Source organism: Neovison vison, chromosome 7 (assembly GCF_020171115.1).
Source record: "Neovison vison isolate M4711 chromosome 7, ASM_NN_V1, whole genome shotgun sequence".
NCBI lineage: Eukaryota > Metazoa > Chordata > Mammalia > Carnivora > Mustelidae > Neogale > Neogale vison.
In genome coordinates this window covers 204,191,505-204,207,285 of record NC_058097.1, presented here as the reverse complement: position 1 = coordinate 204,207,285, position 15,781 = coordinate 204,191,505, and the positions used below count along the sequence as shown (strand labels likewise).

The window sequence follows — 15,781 nt, the reverse complement described above, 5'->3', positions numbered from 1 at the left end:
GAAGCCCGGGACGGACACAGTGTGGAGACCAGAAATGGTCCGGCATGTGGCCTTTGCCACCCCCCCATGGGTGTCCCAGGGCAGCACCCCCTGTCCTGTCTGCCCCGGGCAGGGAGCCTCGGGGCCGGCGCCCCTCCTGCGAGAGGGTAAGGGCGACAGGACATGGGGAAGGCCAGAGAACGAGTGCCGGGCGCAGTTGCGAATCACCAAACTCGCTTGAAAGCCCCAATCAGGGCCGGCCCCGTCTTGCATTTCTTGAGCTCTGTCCGAGACGCGCCAGGAACACAGCCCATAACTCAAGCCTTGGGGGCCGCTCCTGCCCGGACAGCTGCAGGGGCAGCCGCGGCTATGAATGGGAGCCGTTTGCCCCGGAGCCCCGGGGGGCGGGGGGCCCGGGGCGGCCCAGAGGCGCAGGGCCTGGCGGGAACAATGGCCAGGCCAGGGCCCGCGGTGGCCGAGGCTGGGGCTGCAGCTGACGGCGAGGCCTGGGGCACCGGTGCCAAGCTGGGCACAAAGGGGCTGTTTTCCCGGCCGGCGGGCGGATGTTTGCACAGGTGTGGGAGTGGGGGCGCTGCTCGGCCCAGGGCTGGGGGCAGGGGAGCAGCCTCAGCCGCCTGCCGCTCCTGGAGCCGCCCGCGAAGGCAGGGAGGGCAGCGCCAAGGCTGGGCACCACTTATCAGCCGGGCCTCGGGCGATCACCCACACACTTCCTCCTGGCTCTGGGCAGCCTGTCCCCCCATGGGCCCGTTACCGGGGCTTGGCCCCTCCACCCGCCACTGGCAAGCTGCCCATGGGGGGCTGAGCCCTCCCGCCTTAACCTGCTAGGGGCTGCCGCACCTGGGCCAAGGGGGCTCACAGATGCCAGAACCGGGGCTGGAACCAGCCCAGAGCCGGGTCAGCGTGTCCTTCCCTTCCTTGAGCAGCCTGGCACACCAGAAGCTTCCAGAAAAGACACAGACTCACCAACATCAGGGGCCCTCCCTGTGTGCTTGGCCTTGCAGGCGTGAGACACAAACACGGCGGGGCGTGGGCCGGCCTGGGGGGCCACAGCAAGGCTTCCCAACCCCCCCAGTCAAACTGGGATGGGCCTCCTTTCAGGAAGAGGGTGACAAGCCCCAGGAGAGAGCAAGGCCCATGTTTTCTGGATGGGAAAAGACCGGGGGCAGACCTGGCTGGGGCCTGCCATGGCTGTTACCGCCCGCCCAGTGCCCCTAAGACTCTGTCCTGCCCCCAAGGCCTCACCACAGCTGGTGTCCCTGCACCCCCCGACCCTAACGAGCCCGGATGTCTGCCGCCCACCCCCAGCTTTAAGGGGCTCCCCACCAAGTCACGCTCAGCCTGTAATGAGGGCCACTATCCTCCACTGTTTCCCACTCCGCTGCTTCCGGCTCCGTCCTAGAGCCGCGGGGGCACTAGCTGGCTGCACCCCAGGGTCTGAAGGAGGAAACGGTGGGAAGCGTGCGGGCCTGGCCTGTGGCCCACAACCCGTCCCTCCCCGCAGCAGCTGTCCGTCCCGGGCTGCGGCACGGCCTTGCCCACGTGGTTCCCGGGCCCCTCGCAGTCCTTGCGGCTGGGGGAGCCACCAGCCACCCCGCAAAGTGCCCAGGACCCTGCTCCCAACAAGGCCGAGCTGCGGTGGAGGGCGTGGTCATAGGCGCCCTTCATGCCCTCGGCAGTTGCTCCGCGGGCCACACAGCAAGGACGCAGGCAGGACTCGGGACGCATGTGGCTGGCGGAGGCCACACCTGGCTGTCCACAGCCAAGCACAGTCCTTGGTGGAATGTCCCCTGTCCCCACAAGCCTGGCCTGCTGGGAACCCGCCCACCTTACGTCCACTTCTCCCGCAAACTGGCAGGCCAGCGAGCCCGGAGCCACCCAGCCCAGGCTCTGGCCACTTACAAGTGAAGCCAGGGTGCCGGGCCCCATCGTCGTGTGCCCAAGGAGCCCGTCTCTGCAGCCCAGGGAGCCCTCATGTCTCGGGGACAGAACCCAGCCACCACACCTCCGAGCCTGGTGCACTGTCCAGAAAGGGGAGTGCTCTTCGTTCCCTCGAGGACTCAACCCTCACGTCCTGGGTTATTTGCTGTCTAGCATTGCACTCCTCGGCACAGGGACACTCCCGGGGCCAGCACAGACCGTCCTGGACAGGCCCTTCGCCTGACCCTCCCCTCCCCACGTGGCCAGAACGAAGGATGGATGGTGGGTGCCCTGGGTCGGGCCACACAGAGCCCAGCCTGGGCGTGGGCAGGAGCTCCCGGCCTCCGCACACGCCCCATTGCCCCGTCAGACACCCGCATGCCAGCTCCGAGACACTGAGAACCTCCCCATAGTGTCCTCTGGGCACGAAGGTCTACCATGGGGCCCCAGACCCCGACACCCCCGGCCCCGCCACTGCCCGGCGCGCCCCCACTTACCACCCCCCACCACAGGGCGTCCGCGTAGCTGCCAAACTCCACTTGGCCAGAATCGTTCACGGCGTCCTTCTCGGCCAGATACACGAAGTACGAGGAGAAGATGAGGCCCAGGAAGCCGATGTACAAGGTGGTGATGAGCTCCTGGGGGCGGGGCGGGCAGAGGGCGCGTCCGCTGAGGCCTTGGGGCCGCCTGGCCTCCGTGCCCACGCTCTGGACAGACATCGCAGACCGGGGGGCCACGCTCTGGACAGACATCGCAGACCGGGGGGCCGGCCCCGGGCAAGCTCCGGGCTCTCCCGACGGTTCCCCATGAGTTCCCGCGTGGCTCCCCTGCCCACACTGACTTCGGCCCACGCGCCACCACCCCATCCTCCGTGGCCGGTGTCGGGCCGCAGCCGTTGCCCGGAGGGACAGGCCGGCTCGCACAAGCTCCGACCGCGCCTCCCCTTCGCAGGACGGCTCCCGTCCGCGGTGCTGAGCACTCTGTCCCACGCTCTGCCCCCAGCTCTTTGCCCTTGGCCGAGAGGCCGTGGCTACCTCGTCTGTGCACCCCCTCACCCGCCATCCGGGCCCCTGCACCCCACCCAGTCCGCCCACCTGGCGGTGGATGAAGACCACGGAGCCCAGCAGCCTCCAGGTGCCACCCTGACGGTCCACGTGCAGCATCCGCAGGATCTGGAGGAAGCGGATGCCCCTGTGGGGGAGATGTCGCTGTGCCCTGCGCCCGACTCACCTGCTCAGCCCCTCCCCCCAGCCCCGGCCCGGGCCGCCCCTCACAGCCTGGCTCAGAACCGCCCCCTCAAGCACGGGGTGGGAGGCGCCCCAACGCGCAGGTCTCAACTCCTCTGCTCCCGGGGGGAGGCCCTGGGATCACCCCAGTGGGCAGATGAGCAGACTGAGGTCCCCAGAAGGTTAGGTCCCAGCCCAAGTCCTAGAAGGGCTCATGCTGGGCCTCCAACCCGGGGAAACCTAAGTCCGTGTGGGGTCGGAGCCTGCGCCCCCTCCCCCAGGACGCTGCCTGCGGTTCTCGCAGCCCAGCCGGGACAGCCTGTGGCCCACTGTACCTGATGGCCGAGGTAGCAAACACCTGCCCTTTGGAGCCCACGCAGAGGACCACCATGGAGGCCAGGACCACGATGAGGTCTGGGGAGGGATGGCGTGTCACCCAGCCAGGCACCGGCTCAGGAGAAGGAGCCTCGCGATCAGGAGGACACGGCCCCTCGGACAGGGAGACCGGCTCTCTGTCTCGGGCACGCCCAGGCCCACCTCCCAGGCCGCGGGGGCGGCAGACCCCCCGCAATGCCGTGTCGAGTGCGACCCAGCCGTCCCCGCGAGCAGCGGCTGAGGCTGCCTCCTCCACAGCCGGGCCCAGAGGGTCACCCCGTGGCCTCAGGGGCCTCTGTCTGCTGGCGCCCATGATGGAGCCCACGCTGCCGGATCCCCCTTCCCGGGGAGGGTGTCCAACCCGTGGCCGGGAAGCTGGGGGCGAAGCTCCCCGGGGGCAGGCGGGACTCACCGATGATGGAGATGGGCTTCCGGGCAAAGCGCAGCCTTCCCCAGATGCCGACGTACTTGCTGCGGCAGCCTGCTGACCAGAGGCGGACCACGTACTCCGTCCCAAAGAACACCACCAGGACAATCTCCTGCGGGGCAGAGGGGAGTGAGCTGGGGGCCTCCATGAGAGACGCCCGAGGGCAGCGGCCCAGGCCCTGGTCTGCCAGGGGTGGGGGGAGCCGACCGCGGCGCCCAGCTGGACAGGTGGCAGTCCGAGGCCGGGTCCACCAGCAGCAGACACCCGCTTGCTCTTCTGACCAGGGCCCAAGCAGGCCCAAGGGGATGTTCACACCAAGGACGTCCCCCAGGGACATGAGAAACATGGTGTCCTGGGGCCCACATTCTCCCGCCAGCACTCACATGAACCACAGAGTCCCCAGAGCTCAGGCCATACATCTTGATTTGGGTGCTGGGGACACCCGTCCTCGTGGGGTGGTCCCTGTTTTGCTTCAGAGCCCCCATGCCAGGCAGGACACCCCATCCAGGGGTGCTTGGCCACCTTCCCTGGGGCCGAGACACAAGAGCTCCCAGGGTGGTCGGGTGGGGGTGGGCACCCGGAGCAGGAGGGGAAGGGTCTCAGAGGCCATCTCTGGCCGTCCCCTCCAAGGAAGGGCGGGTACGAGGTCTGCTGTGGACCAGTGCCCCTCGGCAGTGCTGACCACAGTCAGGGCTCCGGCCACAGCGGTTCCTCATTTCAGTCTGCGGTCAGGCCAACCCAAGGAGCGGAAGCCCGAGCGCTGAGGGCTCACATCCGGGCCTCGGACGATGGACGGGCCATGGACACAGGGACTGCTGGGTGGACTGCTGGGTGGGTGAGTGGACAAACGAAGACACGGGTGAAGAATCAAGTTCAAAGGAAACCAGGCAGCCCAGACCAAGTAGACAGGTTCCAAGAGACACAACCCTACCGAGGTTTCTCAGAAGGACCTGGGAAACCTTACTAGGTCCATAGCTAGTGAGGAGACTGGAGCAGGGACCTCGCTCTCCCATCAAAGGGAAGCCATCATCGGTCAACGGAGGGGACCTGAAGCTCTGCTGGTGAATTCTAGAAGATGTTCAGAGAAAACCCATCAATTTTCCTCAAATTTCTCTGAAACACAGAAGAAGAGGGAGCACTTCCTAACCCATCCCATGAGGCCGGCAGGCCCGAGAGCAAAGCCAGAGGAAGCCCCTAGGAGCAGAGGGGCCCAGCCCAGGACCCGAGCTGCTTCTGGAGCGAGTTGGAGAGATCCACGCCACGGCCATGTGGGATTCAGGTCTGGAATGCAAGGATGGTTCGGCATAAGAAAATCGATCGCAGGAACACATCGTGTTCACAGAAAGAAGGAAAAGAAACGCATGACCTCCATTGACACAAAAAAGTGTGAGAAAATGCCACAGCACTCTGTGCTGCAAGCAGGGAGCAAGTCAGGACGACAAGGAGACCACCGGCACCTAACGCACGCCACATCCGGAAACTCCACGGTAAGCAGCACACCCCTGAGGACAGGAACTACCTCTCCACGGTCAGGAGTGAGGCAAGAACACCCCCGCCGGCCGTACGTGCGACACCGGGCTCCGTGATCCCGCCAGAGCAAGGAGACGGGAGAGGAAAGAAAGAGCGTCCAGGTTGGAAAGGAGAAGTAAGACGGCCTCTGTTCGCAGGGGACACGACCTGATGCGTAGACAACTCCATGGACCCCCCACATGCCCCTGTCAGATCTTACTAGAATTCTGCAGGGCTGGGTACAGAGTCAGCCCGCCCGAATCCTCGTGCTCTCTCCACCGCCAACGAACCGCCTTCCCAAGAAGTGACAAAAACGCTACCGCTTACAGCAGCGTCGGAAAGAATAAAACAGTCACGGATTAACCAAGGAGGACAAAGACCTGCAGGGCGAAAACGGGAAAATACTGGGGCAAGGAACGGAAGGAGACACACAGGAGCACGAGGCCAGAGGCCGATGCCCCTGGAATTGTCTACAGAGGCAGCACCGTCGCTCCCCAAGCCCCCACGGCGTGTGTGTTTCAGAGAAACAGAAAAACTTATCCTAAATTCATGCGGCATCTCGAGGAACCCTGAACAGCCAACCAAAACGGGTCTGTCCATACAAGGGACTATCACTCAGCCTTACAGATGGAAGAGATGCTGACACCCGCCCAGCATGGACCCATCCCGGGGGTGCTGCCGAGGGAAAGAGACCAGCCGTGCTGGCCTCCGGACGGCCCCTTGCCCCATCTTATCCTGCCCCTGGTGTCTGGGCCTGGCAGGGGGCCCCTGCTCCCAGGCCCCGCCACTGCCCTCCCTGCCACGAGGGGGAGGCTGGACAGGGTCCTCTGGCTCCCAAGTGTCACTGACTAGGATGCTTCTGCCGGCCAGCCTGGGTTGGGGGTCAGCTCGGCGGATAACGGGAGGAAAGGCAGGAAAGGTGACCTCCTCCCTTTTGCAAAGAAGTTCTCCATCCGTAACGTCCGTAACGTGGAACCCTGCAGGGGGCTGCGAGCGAGGCAGGGGGACACGAACCTGCAGGCTCCATGACCTCTTGGGACGGCTTCGGATCCTACCCTAGCCCATGGCTCTGGGGGCCGCGGCCTGTGCTGGAGGCTGGCTGAGCCCAACAAGGCCGGGGCCACGCGCACCGCCCAGCCCCAGCTCCACGCGGATCTCCTGAATGAACGACCGCGAGACGCAGACGGGCCGGTGAGCAGGCTGAGCGCGGCCCCTGCACAGGTCTCCGTCTCGTGCGCCCCTGCACAGGTCTCCGTCTCGTGCACGTGCTCCCCGAGAACCTGGCCCTGCCGGGTCCCGGGCGGCGGGATGAGCCCGTGGTCAGTGAGGAGCTCGCGGGGAACGGAAAGGGTGGTCCGGCATCTGGCCGCCTGCCTTGTCCCGGGAGTGGAGACACGGGCGCCGGCATCCTCACGGAGGAGGGCTCCCCTGGCCGCCAGGTGGTCCCCAGAGGAACCGTCCTAGGCGCCTCCGTCTCAGCTCCACACCCCACTCACCACCCGGGCTCAACGCTCCTGGTTTTTGTCTCATTTGCAAGTGTTTGCTTCTTGCTTCAGCGCCCTCCCCAGTTGTGTCCTAAAGAGATTTAAAGCACTAGAAACGTCTTGTTAAAAACAACAACAACAAAACCTTTCAATAAATAAGTAGCGATCAGGGCTGGCTGCGTCTCCCCCGCCTCCCAAACTGTCTTGCTCTCTCTCACACGTCGGGAGAGCCGGCCCGCCACGCCAGCTACCCCTGTCCTCCCAGGGCCGGCCGTCTGAGAACGCGGGTTCCCCTCTGGAGGGCTGAGGTGTAGGAATAATTTAAAACCATGCTAATCCTCAAATCCTGTTTGAGGCTGGAAAGCAGCGCGAGGCCCGGCAGGCTGCACCGGGCGCTCGTGGAGTCGGAGGCAGGCCCAGACCCAGGCAGGGCCCAGCTCATGGATGCTGCGCGGCTGGCACGCTGGGAAGGGCAGGAAGGAGCCCTTTACTGTCCAGAGGCGTGAGACGGAGAGGATGGACGTTTGCTCAGAGACCAAATGACCTCTACCGTGGGCAGCCTCGGACTCTGGGTAGGGTGCCGCACAGGGTCAAGGCCTCAGCCGGGGCCTCAGCCCCAGACCCTGCTGGCTGGGCCCTCCGGGGGTTCCCTGTGGCTCAAGCACTCCCAGGCACAGGTCTCCTGGCCAGCCTGGCCCTGTGCTCTCTCTCAGAGCTGCCCGTCCACTGACCTGGGCTTGGGAGGGCTAGGCGGGCTAGCCCACAGCGCTGGGCCAGCAGGGCCCTGGGATGATGTCATGGAGGTGCCCTGGCCGCCCCAGGCTGGAGGCTGCGTGGGGGTGTGACCGGGACGGACCGTCCACTTGCGGAGACTTGGGGGTGGGGGGTGCTATGGGGCCTGCAGAAGGCTGACCCCGTCATCCCTGGTGCCAGCCCGGCTTCAGAGACCGTACCCCCCGTGCACAGCAGGCTCACGGAAGGGCAGGGCCCCTTCTTCCTGGTTCCAGGCTGAGGGAGCCCAGCTTCCAGCCTCAAGGCCCAGACTCAGGAGGGGTGACCCCCCACCCCCACCCACCACCCACCTCTCGGTTTTGTCCACTCCGACAGAACAGGCCCAAGGGCCATCTGTCTTCACGTACCAGGCCCTAAGCAAGCCCGAAGGTGGATGAAAGGGGCCTCAGGCTCCCTGCAGAGGCTGCTAACCGCTGTTACCTCCCCTGGACCCCGTGCTCAAGCCTCCGCTGCCCCTCCTCGCTGTCCGTACAGTGTCCCTACATTCCAGGGCCTCACCCCAGCCTATCCTGAGAGCCTCCCATTGCCCCAAGGCAGCCCCATACCCCAGGGGCTGCCCCGACCCAGCTCCCCCAGGGCTCTGTGCACCCCCCCCACACACACAGCCCCTCTCTGGGTCTTATACCCTTCTCAGCCCAGCTCAACCCGCCCCCACCCCCCAGAAGTCCCGTCCACCAGCCCCGTGGAAGCCACCTGGCTCCCCCTCCAGAGACAGCCAGCCCAGAAGCGCCCTCGGCCAGCTCCGCCTGGGCCTGCCTGGGCCGGCCTGACCCTGGGAGTGCACCCGGGTCAAGGATGCAGGCCAGGAGGCTGGGCTGTTGGTGGAGCATGGCCCTGAGCTCTGCCCCGCAGACACAAGGAGAGAGGCTGTGCTTGTGACCGGGATCTCGCCGAGACCACAGTCCAACCAGAGGGACAAAGGGACCCCTCCTACCCCAGATACCGTCATATAGACAGACCAAGCTGGCCCCGGCTGCAGGCCCCGCGAGCCTCGGTGGGCGCGGAGACAGAGGTGCAGACGGAAGCACCCACAGGGCGCCGAGGGGCTGAGCAGCCCTCACTCGTGTCGTCCCAGGGGCCTCAGTCCGGGCCGAGCCTGGGCTCTCCGGGGGGTCTCCCTGGCGGCGTGTGGAAGGCTGGTCCACGGTGGCGTCGTGGGTATGACTTAGACTTTTCAGCACACAGTTCCTAGCTAGGCAAGAGCCCGATTAAAAACCAGGTAGAGGATCCGAGCAGACGTTTCTCTAGAGAAGACAGAGGAGGGATGGACAGACGCGTGAGTAGAGGCTCCAGCCGGCCAGGCAACGGGAAACCCAGATTAGAATCCGGACGCGACGCCACCTAGCACCCGTCGGAACGGCTCACGCCAAAACCACGCCGGAAACAGGTGCCGGCGAGGGCGCGGGGAAGGGGACCCCTTCCGCTCTGTGGGGGCAGTCCTCGCCGGGACAGCCGCTCTGGACCACAGGACGGGGGGGTCCGCGGAGAGTTGCAACAGAGCCGACGACCCAGCCGCGTGTTTCCCGAAAGAAACAAAAACACTAATTGCACAAGTACACGCCCCCCCGTTCACAATGGAAACACTGACCACGGCCACGCTGCACGCCGCCCGCCTGTGCACGGGGGTGAGCAGAGAAAGAAGGGGTGCGCGCGGACGAGGGGAGAGCACGGGAGCCGGTGCCGGCGTCGGCCGCAGCACAGACTGGGGAGGGGGGCAGAAAGGACACGTTGTGTTTTTTAAACAAGAAAGCCGCGCCGTGGGCCCTGGGGCTGTGGGGGTGAGGTTCTGGGGGGCGCGGCTCGGTGTCTCATGGGGATAGTTTCTGTTTGGGAAGATGGAGAGTCCGGGAGACAGGCGGTGGGTCGGCCGCACAGCGCGGATGTGTGCAGTGCCCGAAGCTGGGCACCTGGACACGGTTCGGAGCGGCCGTAGGGTGCGTGTCCCCGTCTTCACGGCCGCCACTTGCTCCGGTGAGGGGGGTGCCCGACGCCCGGGCCCTCACAGGGCCTCCTCCGCGGGGACCGCAGGGAAAGGGAGGCGCAGAGGGCCAGCTTGGGGTGGTGCCGTGACTGAGGGGGGGTCTCCCCACCTCCCCCCTGCCCAGTTTCACCGCAGTGTGGCCCGGATGTGCGTGGCGCTCCCCGAGGGCCCCAAGCCAGCGCGGACGTGCCACAGCCCAGGTGCGCCCACCCCCCGCTCGGCACTGAGAGGCCCGGACCTGAAACCCCGCCGTTTGGCTGACAAATACCAGGTCCAAGTTGACTGAGGGAGAAGAGCCCCGAGTCCCGGGAAGGTGCACGTGGCCTGCACACCGGCCTGCACCTGCCCTCAGGGTCTGGGGGTGATGGAATTGTGACAGCAGATCTGCCAATCCCGGGAGGGGAGATAAAGGTTCCGAAAAGCAGGTGCTTATCTGGTCTCCCCTGCAAGCGCACACGGGGGAAAGGTTGGCGATGACTCAAGCGTTTCGTAACTGGGGACCCACGGCGCCGGGAGGGGCATGAAGGTCACTGGTCACCTTATCTACGCGCCTTCCTTATCAGCCCGCGAGTCCTCGGCGGGAAGATAGTCCAAAGCCCGTGCGCTCTGGGGCCGGCGCTGCCGGCATCGCGGGCCGCAGACGCCCCGGGAACGTCCCGGCCACGAGCTGCTCACGTGTGACAGGCAGCTGGACGGCCTGAAGGATAAACCGCTCAGATGAGCTGAGCCTACAGCCCGGCTTCGGGCAGGGAAAATATTTTCTCTTCGGCTAAACAGTAAAGGCCGCCTCCCTGACCCTTCCTCTCGGCCGTCCCCAGGTTCTGTGATGTTACTACTCCGTTATCTTTATGTGAAAAATTTTCAGGAGAGGCGGACGGCCAGCCCCCAGGGGTTAAGTGCTGGGGACTGCAGGCCAGAGGGTCCTGCGGGTTGTCGGTGGGGGAGGCGAGCGCAGAAATCGGGGCCAAGGACAAGAGGACCGCCGCCTTCCTGGCTCTGGCCAGCTCGGGGACACACCCTGGGGACGGCTTTGCAGGCACTCCCGGTCCCCCCAGAGGCCTCCTCGGGGAGAAGGATGCCCAGACTTTCCAGGGCAGATGGGACATCGGCGGGCAGAGAAGGGAGCGGAGACTGGCAGAGGCACAGTGGCGTGGGTAACCAGCGTGAGGACCTTCCCCTCCTCCCCCAACAAGCCTGGGAAACCCGGGGGCCAGCCTGGGGCCAGGAGGCATCCCACGGGGCGGGGGGTGCAGGGTGCGGTCCCTCCAGCCCAGAGCCTGGACAGCTTTGGGGCCGGCCCAGCTGTTGCACCTCCACGTGGGAGCAGATAAGCCACAGGGGAGCTGGTCTCAGCATTCCCAGCTGGCCCGAGAGCACGAAGCAGGTCTACAGACCGCTCAGAGCACCCTTTGTTCGCAGACAGCCTGCGGCCAGCTGCTCCCAGCCGCGTGCCCGTGCTGAGGGCTCCTGGGCCTCCCGGTGACATGTGCTGAGCACAGCTGGGGCCTTCCATGCACACTCGCTGCCCACCCTGTGGGACACCAGGCCCACCCCAAGTGACCCCACCTTGGAACAGGCACCACGGCGCAGCCCCCCAGAGGGGGCAGGAGGCCCATGCTGGGCTGGGGAATGTACCCCACCTGCCTCTCCTGGTCAACTGCCCCTACCCCCACCGTGGGGGGGGTCTTCCCCACAGGCTCCCAAATGTGTGGCCCCACAACCTTGGCCCTGGGCCCCTCTGCTTCCTGCCCAAGGTCCTGGCTCCCCGAAGTGGCCTTAACAGGGCCTGTGGGCCAGGCCCCGAGTCAGCCACCGGGAGGACAGGGAAGGGGGCCCTGACGCCTGAGGGGAGCTCTGGGCTGGGACAGTGGGGCAGGCCCCTGAATGCCCCCACTGCCCCCCAGAACAGCAAGACCCAGCATCGCCGGACCCCCAGGGCAGGGGTTCCAGGCGCCACTCCACCCAACGCCTGAGTGTCCTCATCAACAAAACGAGGGTCCTGGGGGTGCCCAGTGCCTGCTTCTTCCCCAGCGTCCCCTCACCCGGGGTGGGGGCCACAGCCTAGGGGCCGAGGCACCCAGGTAGACCCACAGTGTCCCCAGGTCAGACACTATGCCCCTGTGGGTGCCACACGGACCCCCAAACCCACAGAAGTCTGGGGCCCACCTGCCCAAAGTCATTGGTGCTTCTGGGCCCCCTGCAGCCTCTCCCCAACGGGCCAGCCACCCCAAATTCCCAAGAGGGCCCCGTGAGGAGGTAGAAGCCCCTGCCTGGGGCTGGAAAACCTGGACCGGCCAGCCACCGTGGGAGCATCCCCACCCGTGGGAGGTCGTCCCAGGTTTGGGGTGTCTCAGAAGGCGTTGGGCCACTTTCCCCCGAGAACCAGCCCACCTGCCAGCTGTCTGGGGCGGCTGTTCTGCAGGCCATGCAGGAGAGCCGGGAGACTTGTCCTGTCACCATGGGGACGGACGCTCCCATCTACCCAGCAGCTGGGCCCTGTGAGGGGGCGACAGCTGCTGTCCAGCCCCCTGGCCTGGTGAGGGGCTGTGGCGCTGTCCCCCACCCCAGCCACTGCCCGAGTGGACTGCTGTCGGGTTGGTGGCCTCCCTCATGTGTGTGGGTGCTCCGCGGCCCCCTGCTTAGGGTCAGGCCCCTGGGCTGCCCCTGCACCCCCAACCTCAGTCTCACCCCCTGGGCTCAGGGACTGATAGGGGTGGGTGGCGGGTGCCCCGCCTCACAGACACGGCACCTTCTCCTGGCCTGGAAAGACTCCGCTGGAGGCCTGATGGCCTTGGGGAGAGCATGAAGAATCAAGGACAGGTTTCAAGCCAGTGGTCCCTGCAGCCAAAGCTTGGGCTGGTTTGTCCACAGGAGCCCCCCACTCCTGGGGACCTCCAGCTTCCTCCTCCTCTGTCTGTAGGTCCACAGGGACATGTGTCACCTGTGGCACCTCAGAGGGGAGCAAGCCCCATGACAATGTGTATATTTGGCAGGGGGCAGGGAGCAGAAGACCAAGACTGGACACTTGGCCCCATCCACCCACGGCCCTAATAGCCTCAGACCCGTCATCCCTGGATCGCAAGATGCCTGGCTTGCCTCTGAGGGAAGGCTGCCCTCTGGTCACTGTCCCTGCCCAGGGACTGCAGGTGCCTACTGAGGCCGACTCCAGTCACACAGGCTTCAGGTGGTTCAGCGAGCTGCCCCAGTGCTGGGACCCAGCTTTTAATAAGTGAATTCCAAGCTGCACGCAGACACAAGATTGCCACACAAAGAAGCCACTAGTAAGAGTGGGCAATGGGGGGGGGGCGCCTGGGTACCTCAGTGGGTTAAGCCACTGCCTTCGGCTCAGGTCATGATCTCAGGGTCCTGGGATCGAGTCCCACATGGGGCTCTCTGCTCAGCGGGGAGCCTGCTTCCTCCCCTCTCTCTGCCTGCCTCTCTGCCTACTTGTGATCTCTCTCTCTCTGTCAAATAAATAAATAAAATTAAAAAAAAATGAGTGGGCAATGGTATGAAGAATGCAGGTGTCCACAGTCAGTGCTGGGGGTCAGGCCTGGAACACACCTCCTACCACACCGGGGGACCGATCTGCTATGACCCTACGTGTCAGGCTCACTCACGTCCATCTCCTCTTGGTTCTGACAGTGACCAGGAGGAGCACTGCTTAATTCCCAAACAGCGGGGCCTGTCTGGGAATTAAGCTGTTTATTTCTAATCATCCTGGGTTTTGATCACAGCCAACTGCATCTTAGCCTCTCAAAACCTGTCAGGTGGTTCTTCCCAGCTAAGCAGAAAGATTGGTTCTACGGTGTCCCATGGGCATAAGGAGAGAGAACCTCTGTTAGCAGGATCCACAGTCACAGCGCTGGCTCTAAAACGCAGTCCCAAGCTTCTTTGCCGCTCCTTCCACTGTGTCTGGGCTCCATGCACCGCAAGAAGGTGGCGGAGTGATCCCGCCCACTCTCCAGGCCTGTGCACCTCCCGTCCTGGAAACCGGGCTGGAAGGAAGCCGGACGGAGCCAGGCAGAGCAGGGAGGGGCTGCCCCCACAGAGCCGTGCCCACACCCCAGATCGGGGAGCTCCTCGGGACAGGCGTGAGGCGGCACGGGGTTTGGGTGCTTGTTACACGGCTGTAGGTAACAGGGACCATTGTTTCAGGTTACCATTAGAACCCACTGCAACGTGAACTGTCTACACCCTCGCTCGTTTTGTGTCCCACAGAACCGTCCTGTTCTGAGGGGCGCATTAAGGTCTCCCACAGTGATCACGCTTAATCTGTGTTGCCCTGCACTTCCAGGAGCTTCCATTTTACCAGTTTTTTCTGCCATCTACCACATCAGAGTGGTCTCCTCCAGAAGTGGTGCCCTGGGGAGGCCTGTCTTGATGCTGATGCGGGCACTGCTCACCCGGCTTTTGCATGTACCAGCCCAGGGTTATTTGGCCGTTCCTTTGTTTTTCAACTGTCCATTATTAGTTTGCTTTACTGAACTCCTTTCAACAGTGTGTTTGTTAAAAACAAAGACGAAGACTTTTCTCACAGTCCTCTGCTTTGATAGAGGTGTTCAGGCCATTTACGTTTAGTGTAAAACTAGAACATCTGGTTTGATTCTTCCTACCCCACTGTTTTGTTATTTTATGTAGTTGTTTCTCCCGTTTTCCTTTGAGGTGGAGAGGTGGTCAACACATTACCTCTTCTCTCCTCGCTCCTGAGTGTGGACGCTTCACTGAACAGTGCCCATCTGTCCGTCACTCAGTGCCCTTGGTTCCTAAAACCTGTAACCACACCTGCTCCAATCGGAAGAGCTCCTGTCATAGTTTCCCCTACTGTGGCTTTGCCAGACTCTGTGTGACTGCAGCTCCTCCCTGTCCGTCCCCTCGCCCCCACCAATGGCTCTCCAACATCACTTCCATAGACCTCATGAAACCCTGCAGCACCTTCAATAATTCCTGGGCACAGGGACCTCTCTTGTCCCCCTTCCTCTGACCAAGTCCCTGGCTGTGAGCACAGCATCGAGCACAGGGAACAGGCCGGGAGCCGCTGGACCACGGGTGACAACAGTCCCTGAGGGCCATGTGCCTTTCATAACAGGGCAAGTCAGAATGACCCCCCCAGTGTCCCCTGCTTCACAGGCCCGCCCCACACCCCTTGCCCAGATACTGCTGGGGCTAAAGTGTGCTCCCCAAGTCTCATGTGCTCAAGTCCTGGACCCAAGCACCAGCGAACAGGCCCTTATTTAGAAATAGGGTCTTTGCCAGATGTAATTAGCTAAGACCAGGTCACTAGGGTGGGCCTTGATCCAGTAAGCCCAGCATCCTAACAAAGAGAGGGAGATGGGCACATGTGGAGAAAAAGCCATGCAAGGACGGAGCAGAGACAGGGTGATGCATCCATGAGCCAAGGAACCTCGCAGATGGCCAGCAATCTCCAGAAGCTGGGACAGACCTCCCCCCCAGCCTCAGAAGCCATCCCCCTGCCAACACCTTGATTGCACACTTCAGGCCTGAGGGGGACAACACAGGCACCCTGGGGGCTCCAGGTTATCACCAAGGTCAGACCGACAGCTGGATCAAGGTCCCCGTGGGTGTCCAGGTCACAGCCCCAAAGCCTTCTCCTCCGGGGAGGGGTTTTGCAGGCATTGGTGAGACGGTGTCCTTCCCCGCATAGGTGAACACCAGCCTGCACCTTCCCCACGGCGTGGAAAACTTCTTGGCTCTGAAGAAAGAACCCAAAATGCTGGAGGGGGCATCCCAGGCCGACAATTAGCAGAAGCAAAGGCCCGGGGGCAGGAGAAAGTGGCCGTGGGTGCATGGCGGGTGGTAGTGTCCAGTGCTCTGAACAGTCAAAAAGGCAGGTGGGGTTTTCCGGAAAGCAGGTCCCGAACCCAGCCCCCCTCCCGCCGGAGCCCCACCACATGGCCTTGGGGCTCAGGGTTCTGTGAATCACACTCGGGGCCTCGCGCACGCAGGAGCAGCTGGGAGGGCCACCCTGCAATTTGTGGTGGGGCAGCAGGAGGCCCAGAGGCCGCCCGAGCCCGGCTGCAGACACCGTTAGCCGCCCGGCCGCCAGCTT

General features: G+C 64.1%; 1 protein-coding gene across 2 annotated transcripts in view; it reads right to left on the bottom strand.

Annotated features, from left to right (window-relative positions):
* The window catches only part of KCNQ1 (potassium voltage-gated channel subfamily Q member 1), a 304,912-nt gene that overhangs the window by 223,406 nt on the left and 65,725 nt on the right, over nucleotides 1-15,781 (bottom strand). For both annotated transcript variants that reach the window (XM_044259973.1, XM_044259974.1), the window contains exons 3-6: nucleotides 3,931-4,057; nucleotides 3,479-3,557; nucleotides 3,012-3,108; nucleotides 2,415-2,555 (exon numbers count right to left, since the gene is read on the bottom strand). In XM_044259973.1, the coding sequence (XP_044115908.1) occupies nucleotides 2,415-2,555; nucleotides 3,012-3,108; nucleotides 3,479-3,557; nucleotides 3,931-4,057 (444 nt within the window). The remainder of the gene's footprint in view (nucleotides 1-2,414; nucleotides 2,556-3,011; nucleotides 3,109-3,478; nucleotides 3,558-3,930; nucleotides 4,058-15,781) is intronic.